Source organism: Ammospiza caudacuta, chromosome 14 (genome assembly GCF_027887145.1).
Source record: "Ammospiza caudacuta isolate bAmmCau1 chromosome 14, bAmmCau1.pri, whole genome shotgun sequence".
Classification (NCBI taxonomy): domain Eukaryota; kingdom Metazoa; phylum Chordata; class Aves; order Passeriformes; family Passerellidae; genus Ammospiza; species Ammospiza caudacuta.
Window position 1 is genome coordinate 4,662,386 of NC_080606.1, and position 18,481 is coordinate 4,680,866.

Sequence of the window (18,481 nt, forward strand, 5' to 3'; positions counted from 1 at the left end):
TGAGGGGTTGAGTCCCTCCATTCGGTGTGTCCGCGTGCCTCGGGGTGGGAACGGCAGCCTAAGGCTACGTTTTAAAATAGAGAGGCGGGGAAAAAAAGGCACAAATAAAGCGAAGCAGTAACCCCGAGGCCGAGCGGAATGAAATAGAAATAAAGAATTAAAGGAAAAAAAAGAAAAAAGGAAGAGTAAAATAGCATCGAGGTCTTAGAGAAAGAGCGGATCTGTTCTTGTCACTTCCAGCGTGCACAGATGGCTGGAAGAGTCCAAAAATAGCTCTTTAATGCTGGGGGGCAGTGACAGAGGTCAGCCCGCTAAGATAAATACAGAATTCGTGTTACTGGGCTCCCAAGATGAGTTATCTCGCTCTGTAACAAAGAACGTGCAGCCGCTGCTGCGGGTCAGTTGTTCGTTTCCATGCAAATGTGAAAAAAAGGTGTTTTTTAGTAGTCACTGAACAGTCTGAAGCTTTTACAGAGATAGGCTTTGTTCCATGGGATGCTTTATTATTATCATCTCTACAAGCTCCAGTGAGGAATGTTACAAAAGATAAACACAACAATTGTTCCCAAAGGTTTCCTGGGCTGGATGCCCAGGTGAAAGGGCTGCAGCAGTTCAGTCGTGTTTCCTGGGAATACACAGCATGGTGTGGCTTGGAGTTGGTGGTATTTTTATTTGGTTTTGAATTAAAACACAATTAATAACCTGTCGGCGCATGGTAGTTAAAGCATCTTTTGGGAAGTAAAGGAAATTCTGTGTATATATTTTGGATGAACTTGAGATAGTCTGTGAAGATGAGAAGCAGGTGAAAAGAACCTGCTGGTTCCTTTGCTCAGGGTGCACATCTGATAAAAGAGATTTAGTCCATCTGGAGCTCTGGGAGGTGGCTTTTTCAGCATATGTATGTATATTTTGCTGCTAAAACAGATTCAGCCATATATATATATATATATATATATATATATATATATATATATGGCTGCATCTGTTTTAGCAGCAAAATTCAGGAGAAAACTGTATGAACATTCATCACCAATTTTTATAGACATACAATGCTGACAGTTTACTGGAGTTGCCTTTTCTCACTGCTGCACTGAACTGTAGCAGAACTTTATTTGAGGCTGTTTCGGTAAAATACCCAAACGTCTCTGTTAATTATCTGTGGTTATTAATATAAAACCAAGTAGAATTTCTCTGACTTCCACTCTGCATCACATTGTCTCTTAAATTGCCTGATATGATTCTGCCCATTTTAGGTGGAGTTTTTGACCAGAGGGAAATGTTTTCAGACACATCTCTCAAATAAATTTGTTTCTGTAAAGACATTTTTCTCCAAATTTCAAAAAGTTTATTTTTGTGACTAATTAAAAAAAAAAAAAAAAAGAAAGAAAGAAAAAAAAACTGAGGACAGACAAACATTAAGAAAACCAGACAAATTTCAGAGGTAACACATGCTCCTTATGACACTCTAAGATTTCAGATACAACACAGGGATTCAGGCTCTGGTAACAGGACTTATCCCAGCTCACTGAGGCTGTATGTGGGATGAGCAGTGAGGTACTGCAATTGTTCAGACCCTCATCTATCAGAAATAAACAGCAATTCTATAAAGTCACAGTAGCTGTGGGGGGAGGAAAAAAGGAACTTGCAGGGAACTGGGGAGCACAATGCTACTTGCCAACATCAGAGAGATACTTTGGAGTTCTTGGGGCAGTTCTCCTCCCCATCCCATCTTCTCTGCCAAGAAGGGTAAAGAGATGCCACTGCCTTGTGTGAAGCAGGCAAAAAAAACCCTACTGTTATCAGGCCATTGTCCCAGTTTTGGAGCCTCTGCACGGAAATCAAAGAAGACGTAAACTGAGCATCCCATGTTTTCTCTGGATAAGCATTCCATAGAAAGGACTGGGCACAGAGGCAGCAAAGCCCAAGGAACCCCTCTCTCCAACACAGCAAACAGCACTTTTTTGGTAACAGGGTCCCTTTTACCCCTTAACCATGGAAAGGGAAGTGCAGATGTGTGTGTGGGGCAGCACAGGGACACTGCTCATGGCCTGCCCACCCTCTGCTCCAGGCAGCAGCAGCACCAGGCCAGCTCTGCTGCTGCTCAGGACCATCTGCCCACTGCAGCAGTTCCAGGGTGGCCTGAGTGCCTGCCCAGATGAGGGGTCTCAGGCTGGTTTGCAGCTCCTGCTGAGGCCAGCACTGCTCCAGCCGGGTTGCTGACTGCCTTCAAGCTGTCCCTGTGGAAGCTAGCTTGTGTTTTTCTACATTACAGGGCAGCAGCAAAAGCAAGACTACAGTGTAGACATACCTTGTATCTCTCAGACCCCAAGCGCAACTTTATTTAGACAGACAGACAAAAAAAAAAAAAAAAAAAAAAAAAAAAAGCAAGTAGGTAAATAAAAACCAAATTTTCTGGGTGAGTTTGGAGAGAGCTGCCTCGAGGGTCCGTGTTTCCTCACATGCACTCAGCTAGGATACCTTCACTTTGCCTTTCTCGGGAGCTGCTTCATGCATGAGTGGCTGCTCATCGCCGTTCACCGACAGCATCCTCTTGTCGGGCGGCAGCTCCTCGGGCTGCCGGGCGATCAGCAGGCGGCAGGTGAGCAGGATCCCAAACACCAGGGCGTGGGCATAGCGCTTCAGGGGGTCCCCCACCAGCTGGTGGAAGAAGAGCACGGCCAGCACCAGGAGCAGGAGCAGGAAGTTGGCCACGTCCTTGGGGCGACCAGGCACCAGTGTCATGACAATGCCGCACGCCACTTCCAGGGCGCCGATGCTCTTGCGGAGCAGGATGGAGCTGACTCCCATCTTCTTGAGCATGGGCAGGGCCCGCACGTAGCTTTTGTATGCTCGTTTCTGGAACCAAGCAGCCAAGGACATTGTGTGAGAAAGGGAAGGCAAAGGTGACTTCCATTGAAACAGATTGATGTGCAACACAATCTAAAAATTATTTCAATTGTCACAGACCCCTCTGGCACAATACCCAATCTGTAAAGCTTCTGTTTGGGGGCATATTAAACCATCAATCTGCAATTCCACCTTTCTGAGCTGTTGCCTCTTCACTGGTAAACAGTTCTGCAACCTCTCATCCATCTTTGGAACTACAACCAGGCCAGGTGTACCTTACCCCAAAATCTGAGGTTCTGATTGCTGGAATTAGTAGTGCAGAACCCTGTTATTAAAACAAACCTCTTTCTAAGAGTACCTTGTGCTTTAAAATTGACTAATACACCAAATCCCTCCAAAGCCAAAACACAGCAAGTAAATACAAGTCTCTTTCTACTCCAAAGCAACTTACAATATTCCGAAGCAATTTACAGTAGATATGGGCAGTGTAGGCTTAGGGTGGGACTAAACATCAAAGCTGAGATTCACCAGTCCTATCCTGTTCTTACATACCTTTATGATCCTTTCTTTCCTCAGGTGAAAGCAAGCTGACATTTGACATTTTTGTTATGCTGGATTTAGAAGCAGTGTAAACTGCAAGTCTCAGCCGGCTTACACAGCTGCCTTATTCTTTTGGGTAAAAAAAACAACTTTTGTCCTTACACATGTCCAGTCTTGCATTTGAACATGAGGTGCTGGTGGCCTCACTGTTTCGGTTTTTTTTTTTTTTTTTTTTCCTCTTTTTGTTTTGCAGTCAAGTATTTCCTTTATAAGTATATATTTCAATAAGGCTCCTATATTCAGTGTGATACACTGAAATTATTTCCACTTATACTTGAGTATAATATCCCTGAAGACATTCTTGCCATTGTGTTTTCAGTGTGAGGGAAATGGAAGCCAAATCTCAGTTACAGGATTGTTCAGCTCTCACAGGCACTGATCAGACTATGGATTTACTTCCATACCATTTTGGAAACCTACATTACAGTCATACAGAACTTTCCCACGTCTCCATAGATTTTGATGCTTCCTTCTGAGAGGAACTGATACTTCACAGGTGGTTAAAAAATATCCAGCATTGTCATTTTTGCTACAAAATAACTAAAGATCTTGTGACACATTTACTCCAAGTGTTTGTATTGTAAGGATGTATTTTAAACCATCAGTGACTAAAACATCAGAACAGAGTATTTTTAAACAGTTGTGAAAAATACAACATTTTTAAGAAATGTACTATAAGCATGTCCTAGAGTACTCTGGTATTTTAGGTATTTTAATAAGCAAGCTAATGTGTTTTCTGACAAATGAAAAACTACAAGTTTGGTGGTTTAGGTAGATAACAGAGGTTCTCTGTTTGCTGGGGGAAAAAGCCATCCCTATGGATTAGCAAGGTCAGGTTTTCCCTGTCTGCATGACCTGACAGACCACCACAGCATGCAGCCCAACAAATGCAGGAGAGCCTAATGAGCCATGAATATGTAACATGAATATGGACTATGAAGAATAATGGTGCTGCCTAATGTCTGCTTTATAAAACCAGAGATCATTCCTACCTGTAGGCCTGACTCTTGTTAAAGTAGAAGGGGACACAGAAGTGAAATATTTTACAGAGCAAGCATTTTGCAAGGCTCCTAAAGTCTCTGTGCCTTTTTTTTTTTTTTTTTTTTTTTTTTCTGTAGCAGAAGCTTAAGAGCTTTGTTTTCTAGGGGTTTTACCTCATGTGTCTCTTGCCCATGAATTACTTCTTGGGGATTTTCCTCTGTGAGATCCCTGTGCTGGGCTGCAGACTAAGCACTGCAATTCAGACGTTATTTGAGAGCTAAGGAAAAGCAGCTGGGCAGGTGGAGCAAAGGGAGAGAACAGAATGTGCTGGAAACTTCCAGCACTATTTTTTTTAAGGGCACAAAAATTATAGTAATCTTTTCAACCACCACAATGAATAACTGGGAAAGGGGGTGGGGGGGAGCAGGATAATAAATAAACACAGATGAGGAAGCAAAATGTGGCAGCCAATCCCTCACCTGCCTGCAGCTCACAGAGCTCTGCAGCAGGGCTGGCCCTGAGCAGAGAGGAGCATAATCCAGTTCACCAGGTGAGAAATGCACAAGTGACTTCTCTGTCCTCTTCTCACCCCTTTCCTCTTAGGCAAGAGGGGGAGAAGCTCATTTCCCAGGCCAAAGAGAATAAGACGACTATTAATAATACCTCCCTCTGCCAGCTAAGAATCTCAAGCTTTTCACAATCATTAATTAATCCCTGCACAAGTCTGATGAGGTAGGGACAGCCAGTGTCATTATCCTTGCTTTAAAGCATGGAATTTTGAGGATGAACATCTGCCAGAGCAGGCATCTGCTTTTCCCACCCCCATCCAGTGGATAGGTTTCCCCTCGGGGATCAGCTGTCCCTGCTGCACGTCTGGCACTCCTGCAGGCCTTGTTTTTCCAGCCCCTTGTGTTCCCATCTCCTGCAGGCTGTGTGTGCTGTGCCACCCCATCCCTGCCTCTCCTCCCCATCCTTTTCCACCGGAGGTTTCTCCGTGGATGGGCTCAGCCGGAGCCAGGCGAGGGCTGCCAGGATACCCTGGGCACTGCGTTTTATTGGCTTCCCTCCATGTCGATCAAGCAATGAGTCAGATCAGCTTCTTCCCCCTCCTGGCCTCTCTCGGGGTCCCAGGGCAGTCACCCCCTGCGTCCCCCCTGCTCCTGCTGCAAGGCGGGAGAGCCCCACAGCAGCTCCCTGCGTGCTGCCCGACTTACCATCTCATTGTAGGCATCCCTGCTGAGCCGGGGCGTCAGCTTGATCGTCCCCATAAAGACGAAGAAGAGCCCCAGGGCCACCGAGAGGGCGACGATGGTGATGGTCCTGGGAGATGCCATGGAGCCGCAGGGATCCGCTCCTAGCGAGGCCTTGTGGCTCCGGCTGGCAGCCCGGGTGGGAGGGAGTCCGTCACCATTGAAGGCTGTAGGAATAAAGCTGCAGAGGCAGGAGGATGACAGCGGGAGGGGATTCAGCCTCCTCCACTCGGCAACCCCTGGGTCCTAAAGCCCTGCAGCCAGCGACAGGCGGCTCCAGCACCGGAGCGCAAGGGGAACTCATCCATCCTCGTTTCCTTGCGTGCTCCACAAATCGCCCACAGAAAGCCGAAACTGAGGCAATTCTGGGGATGTGGGATGGCAGCCAAAGGCAGAGCACAGTCATTCCTTAGTGGGAAAACGAGGACATGTTAGCAGAGGGCACGGGAGTAACGTGCTTTGGAGGAGAAGTGGGCTGGGGTCTCTTGTACAGAGAGAACATTCCGTTTCAGATATTAAAACTACATAGCAAACAACATATTGCTTCATATATTTGCACCAGGAAAGAAAAAGAAATGTTTTGTCCCTGTGGCTCTCCTGGAACCTGATGCTCAAAAAGGAAGATGAGGCCACTTGTGTCACCTTGATAAAACCTATCCTGTATGATCAGCTATCCACAGGCTGGTGGAAAGGTTTTATGATCCTCTGGTACTTTTTGATTTAAAGTTATTGTCTCCCCTGCAATTCATGCAACAAATTTCCTTCTGACCAAAACCTAGTGGAAATCTATTCAGATCTCATAGTGAGAAACCAAGGTATAATTGCACAAAACAGAACTGCTGGAATATTGCATCCTTTGTATAGAATGAAAGCAAGAGGCTGCAACAGTGTGTAAAAACCTACACTCATGGGATAGTACAAAAGTAACACTTCCTCTGCCTGTCAGGAATCTCATCATCACTCCCTTTATGGTGCAGTAATTCTTAAATTCTAAACACATGTATTTTGACCCCCATGGCTTGAGAACTGGTTGCTGTTATTATTCAAAGCTGAGGTCTGGAATTAAAAGTCTGAAAAATACAGGCAACTCTCCCAGTTTCCTTGGGAGTTTTTCAGCCTTGACTCCAAACATTCTGGGACTCACACAACACGAGGGAACTCTGCTCACTCAGACTCCCCTCCCCATTACAGCAGCTCCAACTCTGGAAGAGCTGGAGAAATAAAACATTGTAAGCAGGACAGGACACATACAAAACAGAAGAAAAATTTTAATTAGCTATAGCAGAACAACCTGAAAAGGAAAAACATTGCAGCTGACATTTTCTCAGGGCACTTCATATTTAGGCATCAGGAATCATTAATGGAGAAGGGGGAGGCAGATGCGAAAAGAGAGACACGGAAATCTCTTTATTTTGTTTTATAGAAAATTTCATTGTCCAAGCTGGTGCCTCCTCTAGGCAGGGATCCCAACAAGGGAATCCCTAGGTTTTCATACTCTTCCAACCTAAATGTCCCACAACAGCTCTGACCAGTGGAAAATTAGAGTCTGGTGTCTTCTCATTGCTCATTGGTTTGTGCAGAGTCTGTGGTTGAGAAGCCAGGGCTGGAGTCCCCTGTCCTTTGTTAGGCACAAGGTCAGCGCCCATTCACGGCTCCTTGCCTGGGGCTCCAGTGATTTCCCACTATCCAGGGCACAACTTGCAGCTCGAACACCGAGCTACAGATTCCTCACCGCAGGGAAGGGTCTTTTCCAGGCTGCTTTAACCAGCAGCCCAAGGTTTGCAGGGGAAGGAAGGGTGATGAAATGCTACAGGGAACCTTTTCACCCCAGAAATCCAAGTAGTTTTTTTACAGAACAGTATTGCTAGGCAACCCAAACTAAGAGAAAAACCAAAATTATTTATTTTTATACAACTTCACAGAAAATAAGTTAAAATCCTAACTACACTGGCTCTTCAGGACAGGAGGATGTTGCTCCCCAAGCTCTCAGAGCTCATTCCTGTCTCCTTGTCAGCGGGTGAACAGCAGCACCAGCTCACAATGAACAGTGTGAGGAAACATGTCAAAAGGAATAGCCATCACAGGGGCAAATGGCTCCCCTGCCAGCTTCTTCCGTGGGTCAGGTGGGCAGCACAGCCTGTGGAAAGCAAAGAGCATCCATTAGACCAGCAGCAGAAGCCTTCCCACCACTGGTATCACAATGCAAGGGGACCCACAAAGGAGGCATCATGTGTTTGACAAACATTCCTCAGAATCTGCAGCTGACACTGGCAGAGGTGTGGAACCATCAATACTGAATCCCCAACCAGCTCTGAAGACCTCAAGGACACTGCCCTTATGGCTGCCTGCAGACAGATTTATCACCTGGGTGTACCCCAGCTAAGGGCTGAGCAGATAAAGCTACATGATTAACCCCTAAGCAGGTGACAAATCCTTTTGGTTTCACTTTCTTGATAAAGGGCCAACCTTCCTGCAGTGAACCCCATGGACCACAGTCTGCATCTCACATCCAAATGTGCTTTTTTTTCCCAGAGGGGTGCACAGTGTGCCATGTTTGAATTATTTTCTATTCCTCACTGATGCCTTGTTTGGACTTAACAGGGTCTGTCATTGAGAGAGAGGAGGAGAGTGCTCACTCGAGGAAGTTCCTCATGGCTTCCCCCGCTGGCTTGCAGGAGATGTAGAGCAGCCTGCGGATGGCGCTGCAGTTCCGGATGGCTCGAACGACCCTGTAGTCTGCAAACACAAACAGCCTGCTTTCCCTCCACCCCCTGAGCTCTGCAGCAGGAATGACTGCACAGCACCACAGAACTGTCAAAAATACAGATGCTTATTCTGCCATGTTCTGTCTCAGATGACGTCCCTCAGGAGGCCAAGGGTGTGACCCACACTGCTGACAGCTTAGCCAGGTTGGCAGGCAGGGCAGAGCAATGGGAGAAGTCCCTCTGCTTCCCATGAAAGAAAAAGTGTTAATTAAGCAAAGGCATATAAACCCTTCCACACACACTTGTGAGAGTGCATCTGGGCACCAGGACAGTGTGTGACTTCCCAGTACACACTCCAGGGGAGACCACTGAGACAGACTGAGGGCTGGGTTGTTCAGCCCAGGGAAAAGAAGGTAAGCAAGGATGCATTTATCTTCAGGAACCTCATGGGGCATTACAGATAACTGAGAATCTTCTCAAAGGGGCATGAGAAGCAATAGATGTATGGCAGCAAGGGAAAACCCTGATTAAATATATTAGGGAAAATATTTTCAGGAGAGGGGATACACCCTTGGAGAAATTCAACCCTCAGCTAGGCTTTACATCCCTATGCAACCTCATCCAACTCTGAAGTTGGCCTTGCTAGAGTTGGGAGATTACACCACAAACCTCCAGAGGTCCCTTCTCTCTTAAATAATTGTGTGAGCCTGTGAAAGATGGAAAAAGGATTAGAGCTAAAGAGAAAGCATGAAGGCACTGAAAACAGCAGACTTAGAGAATTTAGCTGCTGTCAGTAACAAGAAACAAGAGACTAAACAAGGGAAGGGTTTGGAGCCAGTATAACAGGTCTCACAGAACTTGTTCAAAGCTCTCTGTTTACAAGATGAAAACAAATAGCATTTTCTCTCACGTAGGCCAGCCCGAGAAGGGTTCACCACAGCAACAAGTGGTCGGGCATCCTCCCACGATGCCAGGAGCTGTGGTAACACAGCCTCTGCCTTTCCACTGTGAAACTCACAGTTTGAGATCCCTGTGAAACAAAAAAGCAACCACATGAACTGAGTCTCACCAAGAGTTGGGTGTAACATGATATTCACACACTCTTTGCTGTGTGAAAGTAACTGGTTAGGGTCCCTCTACTCACTTCTACTCTAGTTTTTCAGCATTTAGTTTGAAACTTTTTGCCACAGCGAGTTTGAACTCACCATTGAATGCTGCATTCCACTCAGCATCCTCTACTGCCTTTTCCACCACCTCGACACCAATAACCTTGGACACTCGGTGAGCCAGAGAGAGACCAATTGTGCCTGGAAACAGGGGAAACAAAAATTCCCCATACATTCATGCTGAAGAAATAGGTGAGCATCAGCTGTGGAATGCAAAGCACTGGGAGCCCAGGAGCCCACCTGTTCCACAGCAGATGTCAAGGAGCACAGTGTCCCCAGCAGCCTGGCAGAGCTCCCCGACTGCCTGGTACAGCAGCTCTGCCCCAGCCGTGTTGACCTGGAAGAAGGCGTCCGGAGAGATGCGGAAGCTGAGGCCGAGCAGCTCCTCGGAGATGTGCGGTGCCCCGTGCAGGAGCTGGTACGGGGACTGCTCGTGGGAGCAGCGTGTCATGGTGCTGCCAGGGCACACAAAAAACAACTGTGAGAAGGCAGCAGAGGGGAGCTGCTTTCCATTCCTATGGGCAGCAGAGGATGGTTCTTCCCCTCATCAACTTATATTTCATGTGAGCCTTTCAACGAGATTAAAGTATTTGGATTCTTTGTAAGGGATCTGTGACTTGCACAGATTCATTAAAAGGATCAAAATTACTTAGCAGAAGGCAGCATTCCTCTGGTCTATTCCCCAGTTTTGCTGCTAATGTGATTTACTGTTTTGGGATAATCACTGGAAGCTTTTTCTTTAAGTTTCCCAGACTCATAATTCCCATAAGGCAGAGCCATTGTGTGTTCAAGAAAGTCTGGAAAAATAAAAGATGGGGTCATCTTAAAGTCACATCTTCAAGAGAGATGCAAACATCTGTCATTCTCTTCCAGCACTCCCTGAACTGGTGCAATTTGAATTGGGCCAGAAAGGGCAGAAGAAGGAGGTGGCTTTGTTTCCACGCATTCCCCCTGTCGAGGCACTTACCTCTCTTGGAAATAAAGTGAAGTCAAGGCACAGACTGCTCCAGGCCCACTTGTGAAGAACTCCTTCAGCAATGCTTTCTGAGCAGCCAGCGCCTCCTGTCAAGAGTGAGAAAGGAAAAGCTCTTTGGGTACTCTGATTAGAGCCTTCTCCCCAGCACCACAGCCAGCAGGCTCAGCTCAGCCAGATGTGCCTCCTGCCCTGTCCCAAGGTGCTCACCTGGCCCAGCTGCTGGGGGTGGAAGGTGATGATGGCCATGGTGTGGCCACAGCGGCTGGTACGGACCACGAGCTCTCTCCAGTGCCCACCTTCGTGGAAGAGGATGCAGGGGTCCAGGGGGGAGTGACAGATGAACTCCTCATAGCACTGAGGGGAGGGGAAATGGCACCTTTAGTACCACGAAGACAAGTGCCCTGCTCTTAGCCCCCCCAAACAGGCAGCCCTTCCACCACTGTGGTCTGCTTTTTCTCTTTGATATCAATGCACTGGCTGAATGCTCCTTCCAGGCTCTTGAAAGACAACACATTTTAATAATTTCAATTTGCAATTCTTATGTATTTTAATAGACTGGCAGGAATTCATTGTCACTTGGACAATGTGACAATTAACTTCATTACTCAGGATGCTTTATGGGCTGCAATATTGATATATGAGTTTTTATAAATGTATTTATCCATCAACTAGAATCAGGCATGAAAATTTTCAGAACATGAAAATGGACTTGAAAACACAGCATCATAAAAATTACAGTGTTCTCCCAAGTAAGAGCTATTGGAACCTCTCTATTCCACAGTGAAGGGACAGACATGACTTGTTTATTTACCTGGGCTACTTGTTTATGTTTTGAGGGTATGTTCTCCACATGGTTGGCTTTCACACAGACAATATTCCTTTCTGTAGAGAGATGGACAGGAATTTAATTGCTCTGGTTCAGGGCACGTAAACCATTATAGCATCTGACATGATAAACTGTGGAGAGTCCTTTCCCCATTTCCACAGCCTTCCAGCAGTTTTCTCTGAGTTTCTTGTCCTGCACTGACCTCTGCCAGTTCCCACATACAACCCCACAGTTTTTGGGTTCCCATCTGGTCCTCGGTTCACAGAGAAAGTTGATTTGTTTCGGTAGCCATTAATGATGGGCTGAGAGAGAAAAGAAGGAAAAGCAAAGCCTTGGATTAAAAGAAAAAGCAATGGAGGAAAGCCAAACCCCAGCCTGGTCATTCTGTTGCCAACATGTGAAGGTGTACGTGAATGGGCAAAACACAGAAACAGAGCTTGTGCACCAGAACCCCAGTACTGCCCCTTGGGCACAAGAAGAGGCTCTCTGTGACAATGGTGACAGGTTTAACAGAGAGGCCTTAGGCACAAAAAAGGGTTCCTAAGCACTGGGCTTATTTCACGCTCGGGCAGTCACAAGCTGCAAAGCACAAGTTAGCAAGGACTGACTCAGGACTGACACATTCTCTGCGGACAAATTATGCCCCTCATGAGACTCTTGAGCTGGTGAGGCAGAGACTGTTCATGGCTCAGAGGGAAGAGCATTCCCATGGGACACTCACCGAAGGGACTACGGGCTGCAGAGGACAGCAGAGCCCACCAGGTTTCTGTGCATCGATGCCCAGCTCCTCAAGACGAGATGCCAGTGTCTGCAAAGTCTTCCTCTGGCTTTCATACTTCACCTGCAGAAGAGTTCTAAGGCAGAAACACTCTCACAGGACCACACAATGGTGGGCAGCTCTTCATCACCCACCTCTGAGGAGTCCAACAAGAGGAAAAACTGCAAGTGAAAATATAGCCCCAGAGGAACTCTGCCCTTTTCATAACCACAGCTGCTTGGAGAAACAGGAAGAGTGAAAAATCCTGTGTCTATGATCCCCAAATGCTGGCCTGAAACACTTTGTCTGACCTGAAGCCCAGAGCAGTCCCATAGAGGACAGGATCACTGTGCAAATGCCCATCCTCTGTACTGCCAGGAACCTCCCAGTTCCATCCTTCACAACAAATGGAGTCTGAACAGTTTGCAGCATTAAGTTGCGAAGGAATACTGCTCAAGGGGATAGGAGGGACAACTGGGGCAACACAACAGAGAAAAGTCTGTGTAAACACATCTTACCTGTAGCTGCTCTTGGTAGGGAAGTCTCCACAGTGGTGTCACTGCATTTGCTAACCTGGAAAGCACAAGACAGTGCCCTCATTCCTGCTGCATAACATCCCTGTCGGCTGCTTCATGGGCAGGCCTGTTCTGGTGTGGGCTCTGCACCAAGCAGTGAACACCCAAGGTACCACAGTGGAATGCACAGTTTGTGTGCAGCAGGAGGGAATTTCAAACTGCCCAATCTCACTGACCCGGCCACCCATACAGAAGTGGTTTAGAGATAAACCTCAGAACTTGCCACTATTCATATCCAAAGCAGAACAAGCAAGAACAAAACACATCTAAACTGGTTAAAAAAACCCCAAACATATATATCCTAAAAAGACCCCCAAAACAGAGGTGAGACTGATATGATTCACACACTCATAACTGACTCTCTGAGCCCATGGGGAACACCACCTCACAGCTGGATAAGTTGCAGCTATTGCTTACCTACGATTTTTGGAGCTGCTTCCAAAGCACCCAGTGCCAACTACTCTGAGATCCAGGACTGCATATCAAATGGACTATCACTTTTTGCTTGCCAGTTTGGCAACTTATCCGCTCCTTTCCTCTCAGAACTTTTCATTTTTCTTCTCCACTATCCCCTACTCCAGGCAAACGAGCCGAGCCCTGGCTCTTCTATTCCTACCGAGTGGAAATAAACCCTGTAACCCACCACATTCGCAGCTGCAGGTGCTCGCTGCTTTGAAAGAACGCTTGGTCATTTTGGAAAAGCCGTACCTCTCCTCCCAGGAAGGCTCTGGCGGGCGGCAGCTCACCCTGGCCTTTTCCTTCCGTGCCCACGGTGTCGCTGTGGTTGTGGTCACCGGGCAGCGCAGGGCGAGCGGCGGCGGGCGGAGGCGGCAGCGCGGCGGCCTCAGAACGGAGCACACAGCCATGGCGGGTGCGAGAGGCTGCGGGGGAGCCGGGCCCGCTCCGGGCAGCACAGGAACCCGCTCCGGGCAGCACAGGGACCCCCTCCGGGCAGCACAGGAACCCGCTCCGGGCAGTGACAGGGCCCCGCCCCGCTCCGGGCAGCACAGGGATCCGCTCCGGGCAGCACAGGGACCCGCTCCGGGGAGCACAGGAACCCGCTCCGGGCACCGACACGGACCCGCTCCGGGCAGCACAGGAACCCGCTCCGGGCAGCACAGGGACCCCCTCCGGGCAGCACAGGAACCCGCTCCGGGCAGCACAGGGACCCGCTCCGGGCAGCACAGGGATCCGCTCTGGGCAGCACACGGACCCGCTCCGGGCAGCACAGGGACCCGCTCCGGGCAGCACAGGGATCCGCTCCGGGCAGCACAGGAACCCGCTCCGGGCAGCACAGGGACCCGCTCCGGGCAGCACAGGGATCCGCTCTGGGCAGCACACGGACCCGCTCCGGGCAGCACAGGGACCCGCTCCGGGCACCAACACGGACCCGCTCCGGGCAGCACAGGGACCCGCTCCGGGCACCAACACGGACCCGCTCCGGGCACCAACACGGACCCGCTCCGGGCAGCACAGGGACCCGCTCCGGGCAGCACAGGGATCCGCTCCGGGCAGCACAGGGATCCGCTCCGGGCACCAACACGGACCCGCTCCGGGCACCGACACGGACCCGCTCCGGGCAGCACAGGAACCCGCTCCGGGCAGCACAGGAACCCGCTCCGGGCACCGACACGGACCCGCTCCGGGCACCGACACGGACCCGCTCCGGCCGCGGCACCGGCGGAAGGGGCGCGGTGAGAGCCCCGGGCCCGGCCCCGCTCTCCCCGCCCGACGCTGGGAGGGAGGGCTGAGCGTTCAGCCCTGGTCTGGTCGGACACGGGTAGCAAAGTGTCACAGCAGCTGCGTGGCCATTGTGAAAAACGCCAATTGTTTTTAGAATTTTAAAAGTTTAATGGTAAAAAAATTGATATAAAAATAGTAATATAATTAGAGTAATAAAAATTTGAACAATTGGGGTTAGGACAGTACGAGACAATAAAAACAAAGAGACAGTCCGGGTCCCTCTTTCTGGGCAAAATAAACCCAAGAAAGGGCCCACGTTAACAGAGGATTAACCCTTAAAAGCAATAGCCTGCTGCATATTCATACATCTCATACATGATGCATAACTTCCATTCAAACAAAGGATTCTGTCTGGTCAGTGTCAACTTATTCCTCTTAATCCTGATGTCTTCAGGGCTGAGCGAGGCAGGAAGAAGTTCGTTTCTTCTGATAATGGAGCAATAAATTCTCTTTCTCTGAAAGATTTAGGTGTCCTTCGGCTGCTATCTCGGTGTGAGTACCTCATTCCACTCTTTGAAAAAAGTATCCTACATAGCATAGTTTCTATTTTAACATTATGTTATAACCTAAAGCTACATTTAACACACTACTTAAGAAAATTAATACAGCATAACTTTCTAACATAATACATATTAATATTTGGGAAAAGCCAATCATAAAATACGTATTTTTCACAGCCCTGCTGAGCTGGCCTGGGACAGACTGAAGGCTCAGCCACCTGCCATCGAGCCTGTCCGATGGGATACCCAGGACTGCGGTGTGGCTGCCGTGTCACTGCACGGTGGCTGCAGTTGGGTACATGTGGTTTATATGGACAGGAGTGCGAGAACAGCCTCTCAGCCAGCCCCGGCCGCGCCTCCAGCAGCTGCTCGGGAAACAGCGGGGACCAGGCAAGCACAAATGGTCCCATGCCCACTTAATCTCTCCATCACGAAATATTTTCAGCTGGAGATTTTCCAAATCAGGCGTGGCTTATTTGTTTAGGGACCCCAAGAGTTCTCTTGTCCAAGTGTTTACCTGTCACCCTTTGATGTCACCTAAAATTCCTGCCACCACACGTTCTTTGGCCAAGGGGCTCACGCACCCATTGCTACCATTTCGGTGAATTGTTCTTCTGTGAACCTGGCTGCTGCGGTTTCCCCCGAGAGCTGCAGAGCCTGGCCCTCTCCCTGCCCGGTCCCGGTCCCCCTTCCCATCCCATCCCGTCCCGTTCCGGTGGGGCCGGAGCAGGGCCGCGGGTCCTCCACTCCGCAAGGGGGCGCAACAGGGTTCGGGCCCGCTGCACGCCTGGGGCGCTGCTCGCCGGGCCTGACCACGCCCCATAGGCGGGGCCTGTGCCCGCATAGCCGCGCCCACCGTGGGCGGTGTCAGCTGGGAGCTCTATCTGCAGGAGCCGCGCCCTCGCCACGCCCCCTGTCTACGAGCCTCCAGCGCCGGCGCTGATTGGCCGGCGGCGCGGGGCGGTGCGGGCGCTGATTGGCCGGCGGCGCGCGGCGGAGCGCGGCCGGGCGCGGCGCGTCAGTTCCGCGCTGGGCCCGCGATGCTGTCGGCGGGCGGCGGCTCCGGCCCCGGCGGGGCGGGCGGCTCCGGGCCGGGGCTCGGCGGCGACGGCGATTTTCTGTCGCGGTACCGCCTGGTGTCGGCCAAGCTGCGGCGGCGGTTCCTGCGGAAGCCGAACGTGGCGGAGGCGGCGGAGCAGTTCGCGGCGCTGGCGCGGGAGCTGCGCGCCCAGGAGAGCCTGCCCTACGCCGCCTGGTGCCAGCTGGCCGTGGCGCGCTGCGCCCAGAGCCTGTTCCACGGCCCCGCCGAGGCGGCCGCGCTGGCCGAGGCCGCGCGTCTCTTCCTGCGCCAGGAGCGGGACCTGCGGCAGCGCCTGGGCTTGCGCGGCGGCTTCGGCGAGCACGTGGCGGCGGCGCAGAGCTGCGGGGCCTTCGCCGCCCGCCTGCACCTGGAGCGGGGGCAGCCCGCGCTGGCGGCCGGGCCGTGCCTGGAGCTGGCGGCGGTGCTCCGCGACACGGGACAGCCCGCCCGCGCCGCCGCGCCCCTGCAGCGGGCGGCGGAGCTCCTGACGGCGGCGCGGCTGCCGCTGCAGGCCCTGCGCTGCCTGGCCGAGCGCGCCTCCTGCCTGCTGCTGGCCCGCGACTACGCCGGGGCGCTGGCCGCGCTGACGCGGGCGCAGGCGCTGGCCGGGGCCGGGCTGGGCGGTGCGGCCGGGGCCGGGGCCGCGCCCGGCGGAGCCTTCCTGGACGTGCTGGCGCGCTGCGAGGTGTCGCGGGTGCTGCTGCTGCTCCTGCTGCAGCCGCCGCCCGCCAAGCTGCTGCCCGAGCACGCCCGCACGCTGGAGCAGTACTGCTGGGAGGCGCCCGACGGCGGAGCGGGCACCGGGAGCGGCTCCGGGAGCGGCGGGGGGCTGCCGCCGGCCGCCAGCTACCTGCCGGCAGAGCTGTTCCTGCTGCTGCAGTCGGCGGTGCTGGCGTGCCAGGAGAAGGACGCGGAGGCGCTGAAGGCGCTGCAGGCCGAGCTGTGGCCGCTGCTGAGCGCCGAGCAGAACCATCTGCTGCACCTGGTGCTGCAGGAGATGCTGAGCCCCGCCGGACAGGGGCTCTGAGCTGCGACAGGTCGGACTGGTCGCTTCAGCCGGTGCCAGCACAGACTCTATTCTGTTATTTATTTTTAATACGAGTTGAAGTAATGGTTGGTGAGAGAATGCGTTCATCTATCTACACGTCTGCCTTCTGTCATAGTAAACTGCTGACTGTATGTACTGAAAGTTGTCGTGCTTGGAAAAAGTGTAAGCCTAAAGCAGAAAGGCCATTTCAGGGCAGAAGGAAGCTGTTCATTAAAAGACTGTCTGTAATTTGCATGTGTTGGAGGATTTGGGTCTCTGAATCAAATGTCGTTAGAGGTGCTTTTTCTAAAAAATCAAACAAAAATCCTCCGTATAAAAATAGGTTTTCATTTTTTCCCCTTCCTGAAAACAACTGACACTGCAGCCAGCACAAGGCCCTGAGTTTTGTGGTGGATGAAAGGAGTTGGTCACTGACCTGCAAGTGGTTCCTAGCGTGGTGGTGGCTTGACTCCAGTCTCTGTGGCAGCTGTTAACCCAGGGAACTGAGCCTGCACGGTGGCAAATCCACTTAATCTGAGGGAATTTGGGAAGGGAATTAATGGTGGAGGTGGTGAAGTTACACGAGTTCTTGGAATGTGGGCTATTTGTTCAATTCGTTTCTGCTGTTATCCGTCTGCTCTCGGGCACTTCTGTCTCTTGCTTTCTGCTTCTTGGGACCTTTAGGTAAGGGCAGCTGGTGAGGAGAAAAACCCTTTAGAGGGGAAAAGACCCTGCTGTATTTGGTTCCTTCAGCTGTTGGGTACAGGCCTTGCTAAACTCCATCAGTGCTAATACACAGCCTCAGGCAGGGCAGGCTCTATCCTGGAGGCTGGAGATGCCCTGGGGTGTTCGTGTTGGGGGGAATAAAGAGCAGTTCCAGGGTACCCAGCTAGTGGTGAGAGAAACAAACACTCTCAGCCAGCACTTCCAGAGACCCTGCAGAGGCTGAGGCTTTTAGAAAGAAGGCAATCCCGTTTGTACACCCGGGAGAGAAGCCAGAGGTTAGAGGTAATTGTGTTAAACAGTGGTATTACATCTGATTTTAATATTTGGGTCTGGAGACAGCAGTTTTTCCAAACGCTCTCCCAGTGTTTGTTTTTCAAGTGTTTCTCACCTTCCACACTTAAATAACGAAGAACTTGCCATTTTCCCTTTTGAAACGCAAACAGAGACGCTGCTAATTTTAAGAAGCCTTAATTACCACAACCCTCTTTTGACAAGGTAAAATGGTAGTAGAGAAAGACTCGAACTGGATGCTATTTTATGGCTAAGCTAGCCGTGAATGCGCCAGGCCGAGAGGCAAAACTAAAAACCAGTGTGGGGAAACTCCTTATGTCCGCGTCCTTTTCAAATTCCATCGGACGGAACTGTGGCTCTGTAACCGCGGTGGCGCCGGGGGCGGGCGGAAGGCGGCGGAAGGGGCGCGGCGCGGGCGGTGCCGGTACCG

The 18,481-nt window shown here is 50.8% G+C and overlaps 3 protein-coding genes across 3 annotated transcripts; 1 reads left to right on the forward strand and 2 right to left on the reverse strand.

The window, feature by feature from the left end:
- Positions 1-2,418: 2,418 nt before the first annotated feature.
- On the reverse strand, positions 2,419-5,850 carry TMEM35A (transmembrane protein 35A). Its single transcript, XM_058814317.1, has 2 exons — positions 5,643-5,850; positions 2,419-2,856 (listed from the first exon to the last, which is right to left on the reverse strand). The coding sequence occupies exons 1-2, from the start codon at positions 5,760-5,762 to the stop codon at positions 2,470-2,472; spliced, it is 507 nt and encodes a 168-aa protein (XP_058670300.1). The 5' UTR covers positions 5,763-5,850; the 3' UTR covers positions 2,419-2,469.
- Positions 5,851-6,930: 1,080 nt separating this feature from the next.
- On the reverse strand, positions 6,931-13,611 carry TRMT2B (tRNA methyltransferase 2 homolog B). The gene is made up of 12 exons (XM_058814220.1): positions 13,392-13,611; positions 12,627-12,681; positions 12,073-12,192; positions 11,554-11,653; positions 11,337-11,407; positions 10,733-10,879; positions 10,517-10,611; positions 9,790-10,004; positions 9,589-9,690; positions 9,294-9,413; positions 8,315-8,414; positions 6,931-7,815 (listed from the first exon to the last, which is right to left on the reverse strand). Exons 1-12 carry the CDS (start codon positions 13,547-13,549, stop codon positions 7,689-7,691), a joined length of 1,410 nt encoding a protein of 469 aa, XP_058670203.1. The 5' UTR covers positions 13,550-13,611; the 3' UTR covers positions 6,931-7,688.
- A 2,355-nt stretch (positions 13,612-15,966) lies between these two features.
- Positions 15,967-17,287, forward strand: LOC131564044 (40-kDa huntingtin-associated protein-like). Its single transcript, XM_058814306.1, has one exon. The coding sequence runs from the start codon at positions 15,967-15,969 to the stop codon at positions 17,032-17,034; it is 1,068 nt and encodes a 355-aa protein (XP_058670289.1). The 3' UTR covers positions 17,035-17,287.
- Positions 17,288-18,481: the final 1,194 nt, after the last annotated feature.

What these genes read in the sequence shown, in the direction of transcription:
- TMEM35A (XM_058814317.1), bottom strand. Translation starts at nt 5,762, where the DNA reads ATGGCATCTCCCAGGACCATCACCATCGTCGCCCTCTCGGTGGCCCTG. An exon ending in GGGATGCCTACAATGAGATG is followed by an intron (nt 2,857 to 5,642) that starts GTAAGTCGGGCA and finishes GCTTGGTTCCAG; the next exon opens with AAACGAGCATACAAAAGCTA.
- TRMT2B (XM_058814220.1), bottom strand. Translation starts at nt 13,549, where the DNA reads ATGGCTGTGTGCTCCGTTCTGAGGCCGCCGCGCTGCCGCCTCCGCCCG. An exon ending in GTATGTGGGAACTGGCAGAG is followed by an intron (nt 11,408 to 11,553) that starts GTCAGTGCAGGA and finishes ATCTCTCTACAG; the next exon opens with AAAGGAATATTGTCTGTGTG. An exon ending in TCACTTTATTTCCAAGAGAG is followed by an intron (nt 10,005 to 10,516) that starts GTAAGTGCCTCG and finishes GTGCCCTGGCAG; the next exon opens with CACCATGACACGCTGCTCCC.
- LOC131564044 (XM_058814306.1), top strand. Translation starts at nt 15,967, where the DNA reads ATGCTGTCGGCGGGCGGCGGCTCCGGCCCCGGCGGGGCGGGCGGCTCC.